This window comes from Hemitrygon akajei, chromosome 3, assembly GCF_048418815.1.
Source record: "Hemitrygon akajei chromosome 3, sHemAka1.3, whole genome shotgun sequence".
NCBI classification, from domain to species: domain Eukaryota; kingdom Metazoa; phylum Chordata; class Chondrichthyes; order Myliobatiformes; family Dasyatidae; genus Hemitrygon; species Hemitrygon akajei.
This window is the reverse complement of record NC_133126.1, coordinates 141,302,768-141,320,305: the sequence shown is the minus strand read 5'-3', so window position 1 is coordinate 141,320,305 and position 17,538 is coordinate 141,302,768. Positions and strand designations below refer to the sequence as shown.

General features: G+C 39.6%; 1 protein-coding gene across 4 annotated transcripts in view; it reads right to left on the bottom strand.

Annotated features, from left to right (window-relative positions):
* Window positions 1–209: 209 nt before the first annotated feature.
* The window catches only part of LOC140725465 (2-acylglycerol O-acyltransferase 1-like), a 33,716-nt gene continuing 16,387 nt past the window's right edge, over window positions 210–17,538 (bottom strand). For 2 of the 4 annotated variants that reach the window (XM_073040952.1, XM_073040951.1), the window contains 4 exons: window positions 16,370–16,574; window positions 13,797–13,971; window positions 7,366–7,565; window positions 210–2,213 (listed from right to left, as the gene is read on the bottom strand). In XM_073040952.1, the coding sequence (XP_072897053.1) occupies window positions 2,059–2,213; window positions 7,366–7,565; window positions 13,797–13,971; window positions 16,370–16,574 (735 nt within the window). In that variant the 3' untranslated portion in view covers window positions 210–2,058. The remainder of the gene's footprint in view (window positions 2,214–7,365; window positions 7,566–13,796; window positions 13,972–16,369; window positions 16,575–17,538) is intronic. The other 2 variants (XM_073040953.1, XM_073040954.1) reach the window with 2 other exon arrangements.

The window sequence follows — 17,538 nt, the reverse complement described above, 5'->3', positions numbered from 1 at the left end:
CTCAAAACCCTTTAATTCATTGCAGGTTAAATAAACCAATATTCCCATCTTAAAGCTTCTAATTACACTTAGTCAGTTCCAAAGGACAGGCTACATCACTAGACTCAAATGTTCTTTACCAGGAGCAAGCACTCTGTTTGAAGGTAAAAACGAAAGTGCTGGAAATATTTCGCTTCTGTGGAGAAAGAAACAGTCAATTCGCCTTCCAGTATTTGAATATTTCCAGTTTAATGTTCTTAATTACAGGCATTGGCAAATGCTCGACTTTCTCTTTATTCCAAGCTGGGTCACAGAGGTTACCAGATGGACTGTACAAATGATTCTCAAGATTCTCTGTATAGGTCTCCTGCAACACTTCAAAATGGTGAAAAAGGATTTTGGATTGTATTGAGATCCCTAAGTTCATTTGTCAGGAGCAGAGAGTCATCCAGTGCAAACAATAGAAGAACCCCACCACCTTCCAATCTATACACGTATCCACCTTCTTGCATTGTCAGCAGGTCGCACCCAGGCCTGATCATCCTCCTCAGAGTCCACTCAGACATAATGGATACAAGTGACCCTTGACTTTGAGGGATTACTTAAGTATAAAATAACGTGGAAGAAGTGAAACATACAGGGTTTTTCTGCACCACATCACAGCAGTACTTTTGCATCATTTCCTTTACAGTATCTGGCTAAAACAAAAGCATCTTCCACTTATTCAGCACCTTTAATTTGCTAGTAATGGCCATGACATTTTAGCATTCTACAATTTAGGAATTACTAAAAAGAATCAGTTTCCTCTCTCAGTAAGGAGACTCACAAACCACATCAAAATCATACAAAATGAAAAGGATAGTGTACATAAGAAATATGACAAATTTCACAACAAATGCTTGTGATAATACAATTTGATCCTGGAAGTAAATTTCTGTAACTTTTGAATACACAATTATTAACAAGTAAATACTTGAATTAATCATTTTTAGTACAAAATATGCTGCAGAACTAAGTAATACAACCCAAAAGGGAGTAATTAAATGATTTTCTGAGTTTATTTAATACAAATGAATAGTAGGAAGCTTAAATAATAAACTTAATTTGCTCATGGGTCTACACAGAATGAGTAGATTACAAAAAGATGATCAAGTCCTCTGAAAAATCAGATTTGTCACAAGCTCAACAGTAATTTATTTTAATATATTTTTGTCAAACTTAAATTTTTTTTAGGTATAATTGAAAATGTTTAGAAAGCTATCATTTACTTTCTTTCACAGATTATTTCAAAATAGTTACTCTTACTTAAGTGTGACAAATGATTAAAGATGAGCTATTAATACTAATATAATCCGTTAAAATTACTGAACCTTTGGATTTTAATTTTTTGAGTCAAGAAAGTAACAGTGAGAGACTACAATACAGAGATAATCCTTTCTAAGGTACATTAATATGGTATTACAAGTTACATTTGCTTGGTAAAAAGAATTTTGCAATAATTAAACCTTTTGAGATTACTGTCAAACAATATCTTAGTACATATTTTCTATTCATACCTCCCTTTAAGGAACAACACACACAAAATGCTGGTGTGTGTTGTTGTTTGAATTTCCAGCATCTGCAGATTTCCTCATGTTTGCTCCCTTTAAGGAGTTACTTTTATAATGATTGTATAAAAGATTGTATTTTGCAGTTTGTAGGTATTCAGATTTTTGCATAATATTAAGCATTTTTCATCCCAATTTCAGTCGATGGCATTGTGGAAACACTAACCTAGTTTTACATTGCAAAATTGTAAACCTTATAAAGAAATATCTCTTTAGCTAACATTTGTAAAGTGCTGTACATCTAATACAATACACAGAAATTACACCAGTAGGACAACATTAGTACTTAGTGGTTAACATAGAATTGTTTGTAAACCATTGACAATTACTGCAAATAAGAGCGTAAAAGATCTCCAAAATGATTCGATTAACTGGGATCTCTCTATAACTATGTACTGAACAGCTCAAAACAAAATTATTCATTACACTGGGACTAAATGTGCTTTTTAACCCAAGTGCTCAAATCAGAAATTCAACTGAAAATCAGATGGTCTGTTTCAGGAATTCCATATTGAGCTTTGTGTTCTTCAAATAATTGATTTATTGCCTCAATATATTTACTATGCAGCACTTCAATCTCTTGGTTTGAAGGAGTGTGGTTCTGTTGCACAACAATTGGCTTTCCCACTGTAAAACAAAACCAAAGCTATTAATCATAACTAATATTTCAGATATTGTCACTTGCCTACTTCTTCCTTGGTCAGCAGTTCACAACAATTCTCAAGAATAACATTAAAGGATTTTATCTTTAAAAATTTGTTTTCTTTTTAAAGTTAAATGGAAAGTAAAGACTGAGCAATTCTGCAGTTTCTAAGTATTTGTGCATTTAAACAAAAACACAGTTGAAGATTTTAAAAATCATAGTGGGTGTGTGTTGGCTAGCTTGTAGGATGGCAAGGTGCCAAGGAACATATAAAATTACAAAAGGGTTAGATAAAATACAGGCAGGAAAGCTGTTTTCATTGGTAAGTGAGACTGGAACTTGGGGACATACCCTGAAGATTCACAGACACAAGGAGAAACTGTTTTTTTGAGAGAGAAGCCTATGGAACTCTCTTCCCTGGTAAGTTTCAGGTGCTACATCATTGAATACATTTAGGACACAGTTAAATAGATTTCCACATAGCAAAGTTATTAAGGGTTAAGGAGAAAAAGCAGGTAGATAGAGATCAGTCCATAGCCAAATCAACCATGATCTTATTGAATGGCGAAGCAGGTGCAACCAGCCCATTGGCTCATTCCTTCTCCTACTCATTATGTTTCATATCTTTAAAAGATTTCAATTTTTGTTCTTTTTTGTGTTTATTCATTTTGCTGGTGCTAAAATGCATCAAAGAATCCTGATTGTGTAATTATGAACTTGGCAGATGAAGAAATTACTATGATGCTAAGGTTTCAAAACGGGAAGGAGGAACAATGAAAAGGAAAATAGGGAAATTAATATCAAATTGGATTTTAAAAAATTAAAATAAAGGTTATTTTAATAACAATTTCAATTAGCACTTTGTTGAACATAGAAATGAGGTTGCATTTCATAACACTTATAGCAATTTGCAACTGGAAATGTATCCTCTACTGTCAATGGAAAAATTACAAATCAAAAATAACTATTTCCATTGCATTGGTCAGTTGGAGAAAGATTTTTTTTTTCTCAAACCTCACTGCCTTGTGGCTATAGCCACTCATGGGGAAGGCTTCAGCAATAAAAAGTTAAGTTAAAGTCTGTCCAGAGCCTTATGGGCTCATCAGGCCGGTTTCCGTGACGTGAAGCGACTGAGAGCACGAGACTCCTCCACGGATAGGACACCAGGCTATCAGCAATAAACCCTAAGGGAAAAATCTGGAGCTGGAGTCCCTAAGGCAGTCCTAATTGAGTTCCACGCTGACTGGCAACTCCTGCGATGCCGCTGGTATCAAACTGTATCAGTCTCTGCCGTTCTTTTGAGTTTATCAGATGCATAGAGATGGGGAGCTTGTTGCATGGGCAACAGCTTGCTCAGGTTTATGTATCAAGACAGCTAGGATGCAACGTCCATGGTCGACCCTGACTGACGGAGGCTTCACTCACTCATTATCAGTTGTAACTTGGAACTTGTCATTTTGTCAGCAAACTGAACAGCAGAAACAAACACAACTAAATCAGAACATGCTGGGTACACCCTGAATGTGAAGTGGCATTTGTGAAAAGATAAACAGATTAATGTCTTTCATTGGATGGTGTGTGACCTGCTGATTGCTTCCGGAATCATCTGATTGTATTTCTGATTTCCAACATCTATAGTTTGTAAAAGTCAGAGTCATACAGTGCAGAAAACTGCCCCTTCAATCCACAGTGATCAAGATGCCCATCCAAGCTAGCTCCAATTGCCCGTGTTTGGCTCATAACCCTCTAAATCTTTCCTATCTATATACCTCTCCAACTGTCTTTTAAACATTGTAATTGAATCTGCATCAATCTCTTACTCTGGGAGCTTATTCCATATAGTTACCACCATCTGAGTTTTTAAAAAAGTGCCCCCCGCCACCAAGTTCCTTCTAAATTTTCACCTCTCACCTTAAACCCTGATCCTGTTTATGTCCCTTATGATTTTATACTCTCTCAGTCTCCTTTGCTCAAAGAATAAAAAAGTCATAGCCTATTCAACCTCTCCCTATAACTCACTTGCTTAAGTGCTGGCAGCATCCTTGCACAAACCCCATTTCCAGAAAAGTTGGGATATTTTCCAAAATGCAATAAAAACAAAAATCTGTGATATGTTAATTCATGTGAACCTTTATTTAACTGACAAAAGTACAAAGAAAAGATTTTCAATAGTTTTACTGACCAACTTAATTATATTTTGTAAATATACACAAATTTAGAATTTGATGACTGCAACACACTCAACAAAAGTTGGGACAGAGGCATGTTTACCATTGTGTTACATCACCTTTCCTTCTAATAACACTTTTTAATCGTTTTGAAACTGACGATACTAATTGTAGTAGATTTGCAATTGGAAATTTTGTCCATTCTTGCTTGATATAAGACTTCAGCTGCTCAACAGTCCGTGATCTCCGTTGTCCGATTCTCCTCTTCCTGATGCGCCATACATTTTCAATAGGAGATAGATCTGGACTGGCAGCAGGCCAGTCAAGCACACGCACTCTGTGTCTACAAAGCCACGCTGTTGTAGCCCGTGCAGAATGTGGTCTTGCATTGTCCTGCTGAAATAAGCATGGACGTCCCAGGAAGAGACGTCGCCTTGATGGCAACGTATGTCTCTCTAAAATTCTAATATACGCCTCAGAGTCAATGATACCTTCACATACATGCAACTCACCCATGCCGTGGGCACTGATGCACCCCCATGATGCTGGCTTTTGCACCTTTCGCTGATAACAATCAGGATGGTTGTTTTCATCTTTGGCACGGAGAACTCGACGCCCGTTTTTTCCGAAAACTAGCTGAAATGTGGACTCATCTGACCACAGCACACGGTTCCACAGTCTTTCGGTCCATCTGAGATGAGCTCGGGCCCAGAGAACTCGCCGGTGTTTCTGCATAGAGTTGATGTATGGCTTCCTCCTTGCATAATACAGTTTCAAGTTGCATTTCTGGATGCGGCGACGGACTGTGTTAAGTGACAATGGTTTTCCAAAGTACTCCCGAGCCCAGGTGGCTATAATTGTCACAGTAGCATAACGGTTTCTTAGGCAGTGCCACCTGAGGACTCGAAGATCATGTGCATTCAACAGTGGTTTCCGACCTTGCCCTTTACGCACTGAGATGTCTCTGAATTCTCCGAATCTTTTCACAATATTATGTACTATAGATGTTGAAAGACCTAAATTCTCTGCAATCTTGCATTGAGAAATGTTCCTTTTGAACTGCCTAACAATTCTCTCACGAATTTTGGTACAAAGGGGTGAGCCACGACCCATTCTTGCTTGCAAAGACTGAGCCTACCCAGTCATGATACCTCACCTGCTACCAATTAGCCTGCTTAATGTGGAGTCTTCGAAACCGGTGTTACTTGAATATTCTGTGCACTTTTCAATCTTATTTTAACTCTGTTCCAACTTTTGTTGAGTGTGTTGCAGCCATCAAATTCTAAATTTGTGTATATTTACAAAATACAATTAAGTTGGTCAGTAAATCTATTGAAAATCTTTTCTTTGTACTTTTGTCAGTTAAATAAAGGTTCACGTGAATTAACATATCACAGATTTTTGTTTTTATTGCATTTTGGAAAATATCCCAACTTTTCTGGAAATGGGGTTTGTATATCTTTTCTGCACTTCTTCCAGTTTAACAGCATTTTTCAATGCAGAGTAACTTAAAATGAGAATGATACACTCAAGTGCGGCCTCACCAGCGTCTAGTACAACTGCGCCATAACATTGTAGCCTCTGTACTCAGTGCCCTGAAAAATGGAAGCCACCATTCACCTCCCCTTTTACCTGTGAATCCACTTTCAGGGAACTCAAGGTCCCTCTGTTCTACAACACTCTCCAAAGCCCTACTATTCACCATGAACATCTTACCTTGGTTTGACTTTCTAAATGCAACACCTTTCACTTAACTGAATTAAACTCAATTTGCTATTCCTTGACCCTCTTACCCAGCTGATCAAGAGTCCCCTGCAATTTTTGATAATCTTATTCACTATTGACAATCTCACCTTTTTTAGTATCATCTAGAATTTTACTAACCATGCATGTGCATTCTCATCCAATTCATTAATATAGATGAAAAACAACAATGGGCCTAGTACTGAACCCTGAGACACACCACTAGTCACTGGTTTCCACTCTGAGAAACAATCGCACCATCACCCACTGCTTCCTACCATCAAGCCAACGGAGTATCCAATTAGCCAGGCCTCCTTGGATTCCATGAGCTCTCATGTTCCAGAGCAGACTACCACATGGAACCTTATCAAAAGGCTCACTTAACTCCATATACTGTAGTTCATGCCTAATGCCCTGCCATCAGAATATTCTCCAGTGACTTACCTACCACAAGATATTAAGCATATTGGTCTTTAGTTCCTAGGATTTTCTTTGCAGCCCTCATCAAATAAAGGTAATATATTTGTCAGCTTCTGGTGTATTAGCACCTCACCCGTGACTAATGATGATGCATATATCTCAGCTAGGGCTCCCACAATTCCTTCTTTAATTCCCTGGAGTATTCTTGGATATACCTGACCAGCCTCTGCAGATCTGTCTACCTTCACACGTTTTAAGACATACAGTTTCTCCTCTACTATAAGGCAGACTATTCCCAATTCCTCCCCATTAACTTTTGCTTGTTCTGAGATCTTCACATCTTTCTCCTCAGTAAAAACCAAGAATTATTCATGGAGAACCTTGCCTGTCTCCCAAGGCACTACACAACCTTGGTCTTGTTGATTTTCAATGTTTTTCCCCAAATGTGTGAAGTAATATGGCTATGTCCAAAAATGAATCAACATTCAAACACAGTTAACTACATTCAATACTGAGAAGTATTCACTGAAAATCGTCCCAACAATTCTTCATACTGGCACATATGCATCTGAGCGATCATTCACATTCCTCCGATGCACATCTTGTAGAACAAGTAACACAAATCATAATTAAACTGAAAATATGTGAACTGCATATATAAGAGATAAATGTGAAAATGTGTTACTGGCAACAAAAATTCACACCTGAGTGCACAGGAAATTGTTCTACTACAAAATCCTGCTTTATTAAAATACAACATACATATAACACTAATATTGGCAAGACTTTATGAAATTGTTCATACCTACAGTGTAGATAGGTTTCCGGTATGGTAGTAGCCCAAAGTTATACTGGAAGACACCCCTGGCATGAAACAATGGCAGAGCAAACCCCATGAATTTCTGTAATCGTTCTTGGATTGTTCGAAGAGTTGACCCTTTGGGATTATTTACCTGATTAAAAAGTTCATTTTCCCCAAAGGAAAACACTGGAACCAAATGTGCCCTAAAGAGAGATGACAATTAAGGTGCATGCAAACATTCCTGATTTAGTCATTAAAGCTTCACCCAATACTAGAATATATAAGATCCAACACAATAGAATGCACAAAGTTGAGGTGTAAACTTGGTTTCCTTGATAGTATTAAACAGGAAAAATATTTTTTAAATTGTCTATTATTTCTTGGATTCAGACCCTCAGAGCACTGACTGCAACTCAATTTTGAGATAGGCTGATTTCCTGAACTACGCTGTTTCCAGGGATGAGGGGCTTCATCCATAAAGTTACAATAGAGAAACTGGTCTGTTCATCTTGTATCAAAGAAGAATGGTCATGATGTAAAATAGAGAAAAGTTGTGCCCCAGTATTAGAAGGATCAAAACCAAACAAAACAGATTTAAAATTTTGGACTACAGATACTGAGAGAATAGAGAAAACTATTTTATAAACACAAGATATTCTATTTTATTCAGAGTGGTTGGGATCTGGAAATATTGATCATAGAGTCACAGAACAGGGAATTAGCTCTTCAGCCCAACCAGACCATCCCAAACCAGCTTTCCAGCTGAATTTGTCCTATGTGCATACATCTGGCCCATTACCTTTCCGATCCACAAACCTGTCCAAGTTCCTTTTAAATGTTTTTAATGTGCCTGCCTCTACCACTTTTTCTGGCAGTTCATTCCACCCTCTGTGTAAAAAATGAGGCTCCTCAGGATCCTATTAACTCTTTTGCTTCTCACCCTAAAGTTATCACCTTAGTTCTTGATTCTCCAACCCTGGGTTCAAGACTGTCTGCATTCACCCTATCTATGCCCTACATGATTTTATACACCCCTGTAAGATTAGCCCTCATTTTCCAACACTCAGTAAATAAAGTTCCAACCTGCTCAACCTTTCTCCGTAACTCAAGCACTCAAATCCTGGCAGCTTCCTCATGAAGCTCCTTTGCATTCTTTCTAGCTAAATGGTATGTTTCCTATAGTAGGGTGACAAAACATATTCCAAATGTGGCCTCACCAATAGTTTGTAGGTGTACTGACTTATTTGAATGGCCGAATCTGTCAATTCTGGATATCACCCTAGGGTAAAGTGGCAGGGCCTGATTCCAGTTATTTTAGAGCTTAGGCAAAATGTTGGCAGGTGAAACAGAATGAAGTACTTGAAAAGTAAACAAGTGGAACAGGGCAGGAAAGGAAAAGTGACCTTATTAAAGTTGGTAGGAAGAAACAAATATAGACTATCTTGCAAACTGTGAACACAAAACTCAGTAACCTAGAACTTCTTTGGTGCTTTAAAAAGAAGGCAAAAGGAAGTTATATTTCTTCCACAAGATCTCTAATTAATTTTGCAAGTCCAAGGTACAGCTTGCACATTCTTTAGGAAATTGAGTAAGAAGCACACATTTTAAAACATTATCTCTACTCAAAGTGGCAATTTTCAAATTGACATTAGGTAAAAGGCATGGTAAACTTTCAGAAACTAATGAACTATAGTGTTTCCGGTAGACCACAAGGGCAAGGATTGCTGCATTTATCCATTGTCTTTAACATAGAAAACCTACAGCACAATAAAGGCCCTTCGGCCCACAAAGTTGTGCAGAAGATGTCCCTACCTTAGAAATTATTAGGCTTACCCATAGCCCTCTATTTTTCTAAGCTCCATGTACCTGTCCAAAAGTCTCTGAAAAGACCCTATCGTATCCACCTCCACCACCATTGCTGGCAGCCCATTCCACATACTCACCACTCTCTGCATAAAAAACTTACCCCTGACATCTCCTCTGTACCTACTCCCCAGCACCTTACACCTGTGACCTCTTGTGGCAACCATTTCAGCCCTGGGAAAAGGCCTCTGACTATCCACACGATCAATGCCTCTCATCATCTTATACACCTCTATCAGGTCACCTCTCATTCTTCGTCGCTCCAAGGAGAAAAGGCCGAGTTCACTCAACCTGTTTTCATAAGGCATGCTCCCCAGTCCAGGCAACATCCTTGTTAATCTCCTCTGCACCCTTTCTATGGTTTCCACATCCTTCCTCTAGTGAGGCGACCAGAACTGAACACAGTACTCCTCCAGCAACATTACCTCTCAGCTCCTAAATTCAATTCCACGATTGATGAAGGCCAATACACCATACACCTTCTTAACCACAGAGTCAACCTGCACAGCAGCTTTGAGCATCCTATGGACTCGGACCCCAAGATCCCTCTGATCCTCCACATTGCCAAGAGTCTTACCATTAATACTATAGTCTGCCTTCATATTTGGCCTATCAAAATGAACTACTTCACACTCATCTGGGTTGAAATCCTTCTGCCACTTCTCAGCCCAGTTTTGTATCCTATCAATGTTCTGCTGTAAACTCTGACAGCCCTCCACACTATTCACAACACTTCCAACCTTTGTGTCATCAGCAAACCTACTAACCTATCCCTCCAATTCTTCATCCAGGCCATTTCTAAAAATCACAAATAGTAAGGGTCCCAGAACAGATCCCTGAGGCACACCACTGGTCACTGATCTCCATGCAGAATATGACCGATCTACAACTACTCTTTGCCTTCTGTGGGCAAGCCAGTTTTTGATCCACAAAGCAATGTCCCCTTGGATCGATGTCTCTTTACTTTCTCAATAAAACTTGCATGGGGTACCTTGTCAAATGCCTTGATGAATTCCATATACACTACATCTACTGCTCTTCCTTCATCAATGTGTTTAGTCACATCCTCAAAAAATTCAATCAGGCTTGTAAGGCACGACCTGCCCTTGACAAAGCCATGCTGACTACTCCTAATCATATTATACCTCTCCAAATGTTCATAAATCCTGCCTCTCAGGATCTTCTCCATCAACTTACCAACCACTGAAATAAGACTCACTGGTCTGTAATTTCCTGGGCTATCTCTACTCTCTTTCTTGAATAAAGGAACATTGCAACCCTCCAATCCTCCGGAACCTTGCCCATCCCCATTGATGGTGCAAAGATCATCACCAGAGGCTCAGCAATCTCCTCCCTCGCCTCCCACAGTAGCCTGGGGTACATCTCATCCGGACCCGGCGACTTATCCAACTTGATGCTCTCTAAAAGCTCCAGCACATCCTCTTTCTTCATATCTACATGCTCAAGCTTTTCAGACTGCTGCAAGTCATCACTACAATCCTCGATCCTTTTCTATAGTGAATACTGAAGTATTCATTAAGTACCTCTGCTATTTCTTCCGGTTCTATACTCACTTTCCCAATGGCAGTCGTGATAGGTCCTATTCTTTCACGTCTTATTCTCTTGCTCTTCACGTACTTGTAGAATGCTTTGGGGTTTTCCTTAATCCTGCCCACCAAGGCCTTCTCATGGCACCTTCTGGCTCTCCTAATTTCATTCTTAAACTCCTTCCTATTAGCCTTATAATCTTCTAGATCTCTAACATTGCCTAGCTCTCTGAACCTTTTGTAAGATTTTCTTTTCTTCTTGACTAGTTTTATTACAGACCTTGTACACCACAGTTCCTGTACCCTACCATAACTTCCCTGTCTCATTGGAACGTACCTATGCAGAACTCCACAGAAATAACCGCTGAATATTTGCCAAATTTCTTCTGTACTTTTCCCTGAGAACATCTGTTCTCAATTTAAGCTTCCAATTTCCTGCCTGATAGCCTCATAATTCCCCTAACTCCAATTAAACGCTTTTCTAACTTGCCTGTTCCTATCTCTCTCCAATGCTATTGTAAAGGAGATAGAATTATGATCACTATCTCCAAAATGCTCTCCCACTGAGAGATATGACACCTGACCAGGTTCATTTCCCAATACCAAATCAAGTATAGCCTCTCCTCTTGTAGGCTTATCTACATATTGTGTCAAGAAACCTTCCTGAACACATCTAACAAACTCCACCCCATCTAAACCCCTTGCTCTAGGGAGATGCCAATCGATATTTGGGAAATTCAAATTAAAATCTCCCATCATGGCAACTCTGTTATTATTACACCTTTCCAGGATCTGCTTCCCTATCTGCTCCTCGATATTCCTGTTACTATTGGGCAGCCTACAAAAAGCACCCAGTAAAGTTATTGACCCTTCCTGTTCCTAACCTCCACCCACAGAGACTCCGTAAACAATCCCTCCATGACGTCCACCTTTTCTGCAGCCGTGACACTATCTCTGATCAACAGTGCCATGCCCCACCTCCTTTGCCTCCCTCCCTGTCCTTTCTGAAATACCTAAAACCCGGCACTTGAACTAACCATTCCTGTTCCCTGAGACATCCAAGCCTCTGTAATGGCCACCACATGATATCTCCAAGTACTGATCCACACTGTAAGCTCATCCGCTTTGATCACAATACTCCTTGTGTTAAAATAGACACATCTCAAACTGTCGGTCTGAGCGTGTCCCTTCTCTATCACCTGCCTATCCTCCCTCTCGCACTGTCTGCAAGTTTTCTCTATTTGTGAGCCAACTGCCTCTTCCCCAGTCTCTTCAGTTTGGTTCCCACCACCCAACAATTCTAACTTAAACTCTTCCCAGTAGCCTTAACAAACCTCCCTGCCAGGATATTGGTCCCCCTGGGATTCAAGTGCAACCCGTACTTTTTGTGCAGGTCACACCTGCCCCAAAAGAGGTCCCAATGATCCAGAAATCTGAATCCCTGCCCCCCGTTCCAATCCCTCAGCCACACATTTACCCTCCACCTCATCCTATTCCTATTCTCACTGTTGTGTGGCACAGGCAGTAATCCCGAGATTAATACTTTTGCAGTCCTGCTTCTCAACTTCCTTCCTAACTCCCTGGAGTCTGTTTTCATGACCTCCTCCCTTTTCCTACCTACGTCATTGGTACCAATATGTACCATGACCCCTGGCTGTTCTCCCTCCCACTGCAGGATATCGAGGACACGGTTCTGAAATATCTGGTACTCTGACAGGCAAACTACCATCCAAGTTTCTTTCCTGCATCCACAGAATCGTCTGTCTGACCCCCTAACTATAGAGTCCCCTATCACTACTGCCTTTTTCTTCCTTTCCCTACCCTTCTGAGCCACAGGGCCAGACTCTGCCAGAGGCACAGCCACTGTTGCTTCCCCAAGGTAGGCTGTCCCCCTCAACAGTACTCAAACAGGAGTACTTATTGTTCAGGGGGACAACCACAGGGTTACTCTCTAATACCTGACTCTTCCCCTTCCCTCTCCTGACTGTTCCCCACTTGTCTGTCTCCCGTGCCCCCGGTGTGACCACCTGCCTATAACTCCTTTCTATAACCTCCTCGCTCTCCCTGACCAGCTGAAGGTCATCGAGCTGCATCTCCAGTTCCCTAACGCGGTCCCTTAGGAGCTGCAGCTCGACACACTGGGTGCAGATATGGCCGTCCAGGAGGCTGGGAGACTCCAGGACCTCCTACATCTGACACCGAGCACAGAATACTGGCCTCACACACATACTTCCTTTCCACGATTAACACAGGTAAACTACCTCGTCTCGTTACCACCTTAGCCCGTTGAGCCAAAGCCCTATCACACTGCTACCTCTCACTCCACTGCCCGCTCCCGACACCAATCCAATAGAAGACATTGGGAATTCAAGGCCTCACACTGGCATTCTATTTTTGGATAAATATCTTTTCTAACGCATCAAACCATTGAATATGAAGTGCAAAATGCTAATACAAAGGAAGAGCAAACAATGGGAAAAACATTGTATTTTCAGCTCCACAGCAAAGAAATTTTAATATGAGTATAGAAATTTTGCTGCAATTGTATCATGTGTATTGTCCACCCCAGATTAGAGTGTGCAGTTCTGGACCTGTGAAAATGTACAGATTTACATTCACATTACAAAAAAGGTACAATTATAAATACGAGATTCTGCAGACACTGGAAATCCTGAGCCACACGCACAAAATGCTGATGGAAGTCAGCAGGTCAAGCAGCATCTATGCAAGTGAATAAGCAGTCGACAATTTGAGCCAAGACCCTTCATCAGTACTGGAAAGGAAGGGGGAAGAAGTGAGAATAAGGATGTGCCTCCCCCCAGTTTATTTATTCATTTGGCCCCTAATTAGTTGAAATGAAGAATAACTATCAATCCTTTGGAACAATATAACAAAATACATTACTTTTCAAAAAGATGGGAAAAAATTAAGCTCAAAAAATGTTAACTATCCTCTTATTGAGTAATAATACTCCTAAACATTCATTCGCATGCAATATTTTCCCCACACAGTTAGTTTACATACCCACATTTTATAGCCAATTTAATAAATCCCTTCCTGTTCATGATTCTCAAAATTAGTGCTCCAGGTCTTGCATCCAGAGATTCCTCAGCACCGCCTATTACAATGACAGCCACATTACCACCTTCCTTCCTGTTTAGGATGTGAGAAGCACTGCTCTTCACAGATGAGACCAAACCTAAAATTAGACAGAAGATAGTCTTTATCAGTTAAATAAAATGCACTTTAGAGTCATACAGCACAGAAACGGGCCTGTCAGTCACTTGCTCCATGCTGACTATGATACACTGAGCTTCTGCTTAATTCTATTGTCTTTGCACCCACTTTCCAGCACTTTATAATGAGTAAGGTGGGGGGGAAATGTCATGGTTAAATCATGGAGAAATAGGGAGAATTGACGAGGTAAGCCAGGAGTTGGTGAAATCAAGGGAATGGACAGGAAAACAAATTTCTCAGGTGACCCCTGAACTATGGTCATTCTCGTTACAGAAATTTGCTTTTATAGAATTCACAAATTGCAAAACAGAAGTTTAAGATACATAATAGAATCTGCTCGTGAAATCTGTATGGGAACAAAGTAAATAAATCACTTAAAACTTGCTTCTACAAGTCACATCTCTTGATACATGGACGGATGACACAACTTCATGTTACTGAAATACACAATACAATCCATTTTCTAGGAACGTAACTCCCTGCATCCCCTCCCCCACTGCTATTGACTCACCTGTACTTGGAACTAGGAAAAGGGGTGAACTGCCCTTTCCTCCACAGGACAAATAAGCAGTGTTATATATGGATTAACCTTGACACCTCTATTCAACTGCTGCATTTTCCAAAGCTTGGAAAACCCCAGTTTTTGGCACGAAGATGAAACTACTTAATTCAGCCACTTGTCTCTAAAGAGCCAGTTAGAAATACGCACCCCAATACTCTTAGTTAAATGCGGTCCTTGTAATCCATTACAGTCAGATTTTGCTGTTATAACTTTTAAAACTCCTTTCCCCTTCTCCTCTGAGCACCTCCCCACAATGATCACCAGTCCTGTTGCTGTAAAATTATTCAAAGAAACTTTGCCACTCGTGCTCTTTCTACACTGCTTCAATGTTACTAATTAGATATGTGAAACAAATATAGCAGCTAATAAGGTGTTCAATGTTGATCACTGACTAAACTTCCACCTAATGGAACTGCAAGAGAGTTTAAGGGCAGGCAAGTATAAACGAGCTTTAATCTACATTTTGAATCAATAACCCCAAGACCTCGGCCTACAAGCCTCCTTGTGCAATTTTATCCTTGATTTCCTCACTTACAGACCCCAGTCAGTTCAGATTGGCCACATCATCTCTTCCACGATCTCCATCAGCACAGGTGCACCACAAGGTTGTGTGCTTCGCTCCCTGCTCTATTCGCATTATAATTATGACTGGTTGGCTGAAGCACAGCTCCAATGCCATTTCTAAGTTTGCTGATGACATCACTATCATAGGCCGAATCAAAGGTGATGATGGAATAAGCATATAGGAGAGTTTGAAAATCTGGCTGAGTGGTGCCATAACAATAACTTCTCACTCAATGTCAGCAAGAGCAGAGCTGATTATTGACTTCTGGAGAAAGAAACCAGAGGTTCGTCAGGAGCATCAGAGGTGGAGAGGGTCAGGAACTTTAAATACCTTGGCGTTATTATTTCAGATGACCTGTCTTTCAGAGCACACAAGTCCAATTACAAAGAAAGCACATCAGTGCCTCTACTTTCTTCAGAGGTCACAGAGATTCAGCATCACATCTAAAACTTTGACACAATTCTATATATGTGTAGTAGAGAGTATATTGACTGGCTGCATCACAGGCTGGTATGGAAACAACAATGCCCTTGAATGGAAAATCCCATGAAAAGAAGTGGATAGAGCCCACTCTATCATGGGTAAAGCCCTCCCCACCATTGAGCATGTCTACATAGAGCACCGTCATGGGAAAGCAGCATCCATCATCAGGGACACCACCCTGGACAGGCTCTCTTCTCACTGCTGCCACCAGAAAGAAGGTACAGAAGCTTTAGGGTTCACACCACCAGGTTCAGGAACAGTCATTACCTCTCATCCGTTAAGCTCTTGAACCAAAGAAGTTAACTTCAATCAACTTCACTTGCTCCATCATTGAAATGTTCTCACAACCAATGGACTCAATTTCAAAGACTCTTCATCTCATGCTCTGGATATTGCTTATTTATTATTATTATTATTTGTTTCTTTTTGTATTTTCACAGTTCATTATCTTCTACATTCTGGTTGAATGCCAAAGCTGGCTCTTTCATTGATTTTATTATGGTTATTATTCTATAGATTTATTGAGATTGCCCACAAGAAAATGAATCTCAGGATTGTATATGGTGACTTTGATAATAAATTTTGAACTTTGGGTTGTCTGAATTATAAATTCATGCTACTTCTAAAATGCTCCTCAAATAATTTATCAATAAAGTAATAATACACTTTCATTTTCATAGATCACTGGCATGTAAAAATCAAGCTAAGAATACTTCGGAATTTTTAAAATTGTATGTGCTTGACCATTACCTCCACACATGATGTATTCCCTGTAAAAAGGAATCTTGAACCAGAAAGGCAGCACACATAGATACGGTGTCAAACCTGGAAACAACTTTTGAAAGTTCGTAGACTCACTGCAAAAGTTTGCAAAAGCTCCAGCTACAAGCACCCCATGAGGATGAAATCCAAACAGGTAGTTGTATTTTGGATCCAAAGGAGTTGTTTTTGTAAGCTTATAACAAAGAGAAATCAGAATTAGTGCCATCAGCCAATGCAATTACGATACAGCTTCAACTGTACATTAGTGTTTCAGAATATGAATGTTCACATTAAATAATTCATGAGACAATAGAGGATATAGAAAGTAATATCTTTCACCACAGTTAAATAGAATATATTTTTTGAAACAAACCTAAAAGAAGCAAAGTAGTAAAAGATTCAATGTTTTAATCCTAATTTTGTTAAAAGCATCAATGATCTCACTGATAAACACACTTGTACTAATTTGACTGTGGTTCAAATCCATTCTCAATTCATCTTTGTTAACTGATGCAGATACAGTGGATCCCAGATAATTGGGCTATTGGTTAATCATGGCAGCCACTTATTTGGGACTGCTCATAAAAAACAAAACTAATAGAAAAAATAGCCAGGATTCCCTTTGCAAACACCAATTAATTAGGACAGGGGACTGTTGCCTAACAGTTTTCAACTGTCACCTGTCATGTGCACTTGTGTGGCCTTTGAACACTATGGAGCGAGAAGTTTTGAAATAGCATCAGTTGTGTGTGTTTATGTTATGTTATCTATTTGGGCCAATGGACGCCAATACAGAAAGTTGTGATTTCTTTTTTGACTTTATGCAGGAAGGCAATTAAGACAGTCAATTATCTACAATAGGTATCAGCGCTGATTTTGTTCATTTATAATCGATCAAAACCACATGGCAGCGTACACTGGATAAATTCCTCTGTCAATATCTATCAGGAATTATACACAGTTTTATAGTACTGTAGTAATATTGATAGTATTTTAATTATTTCTGTATTTAATTTAAATACATAATTTGTTACTCAGTTAAACAGTAGTTTGTCTTTTTTACACTTTTTAATTAATTATTTCATTGAAACTTCAGCTTATTGGGGCAGTTACTTAATTGGACCAAAATGTACTGGTCCTGATGTGTCACAATTAAC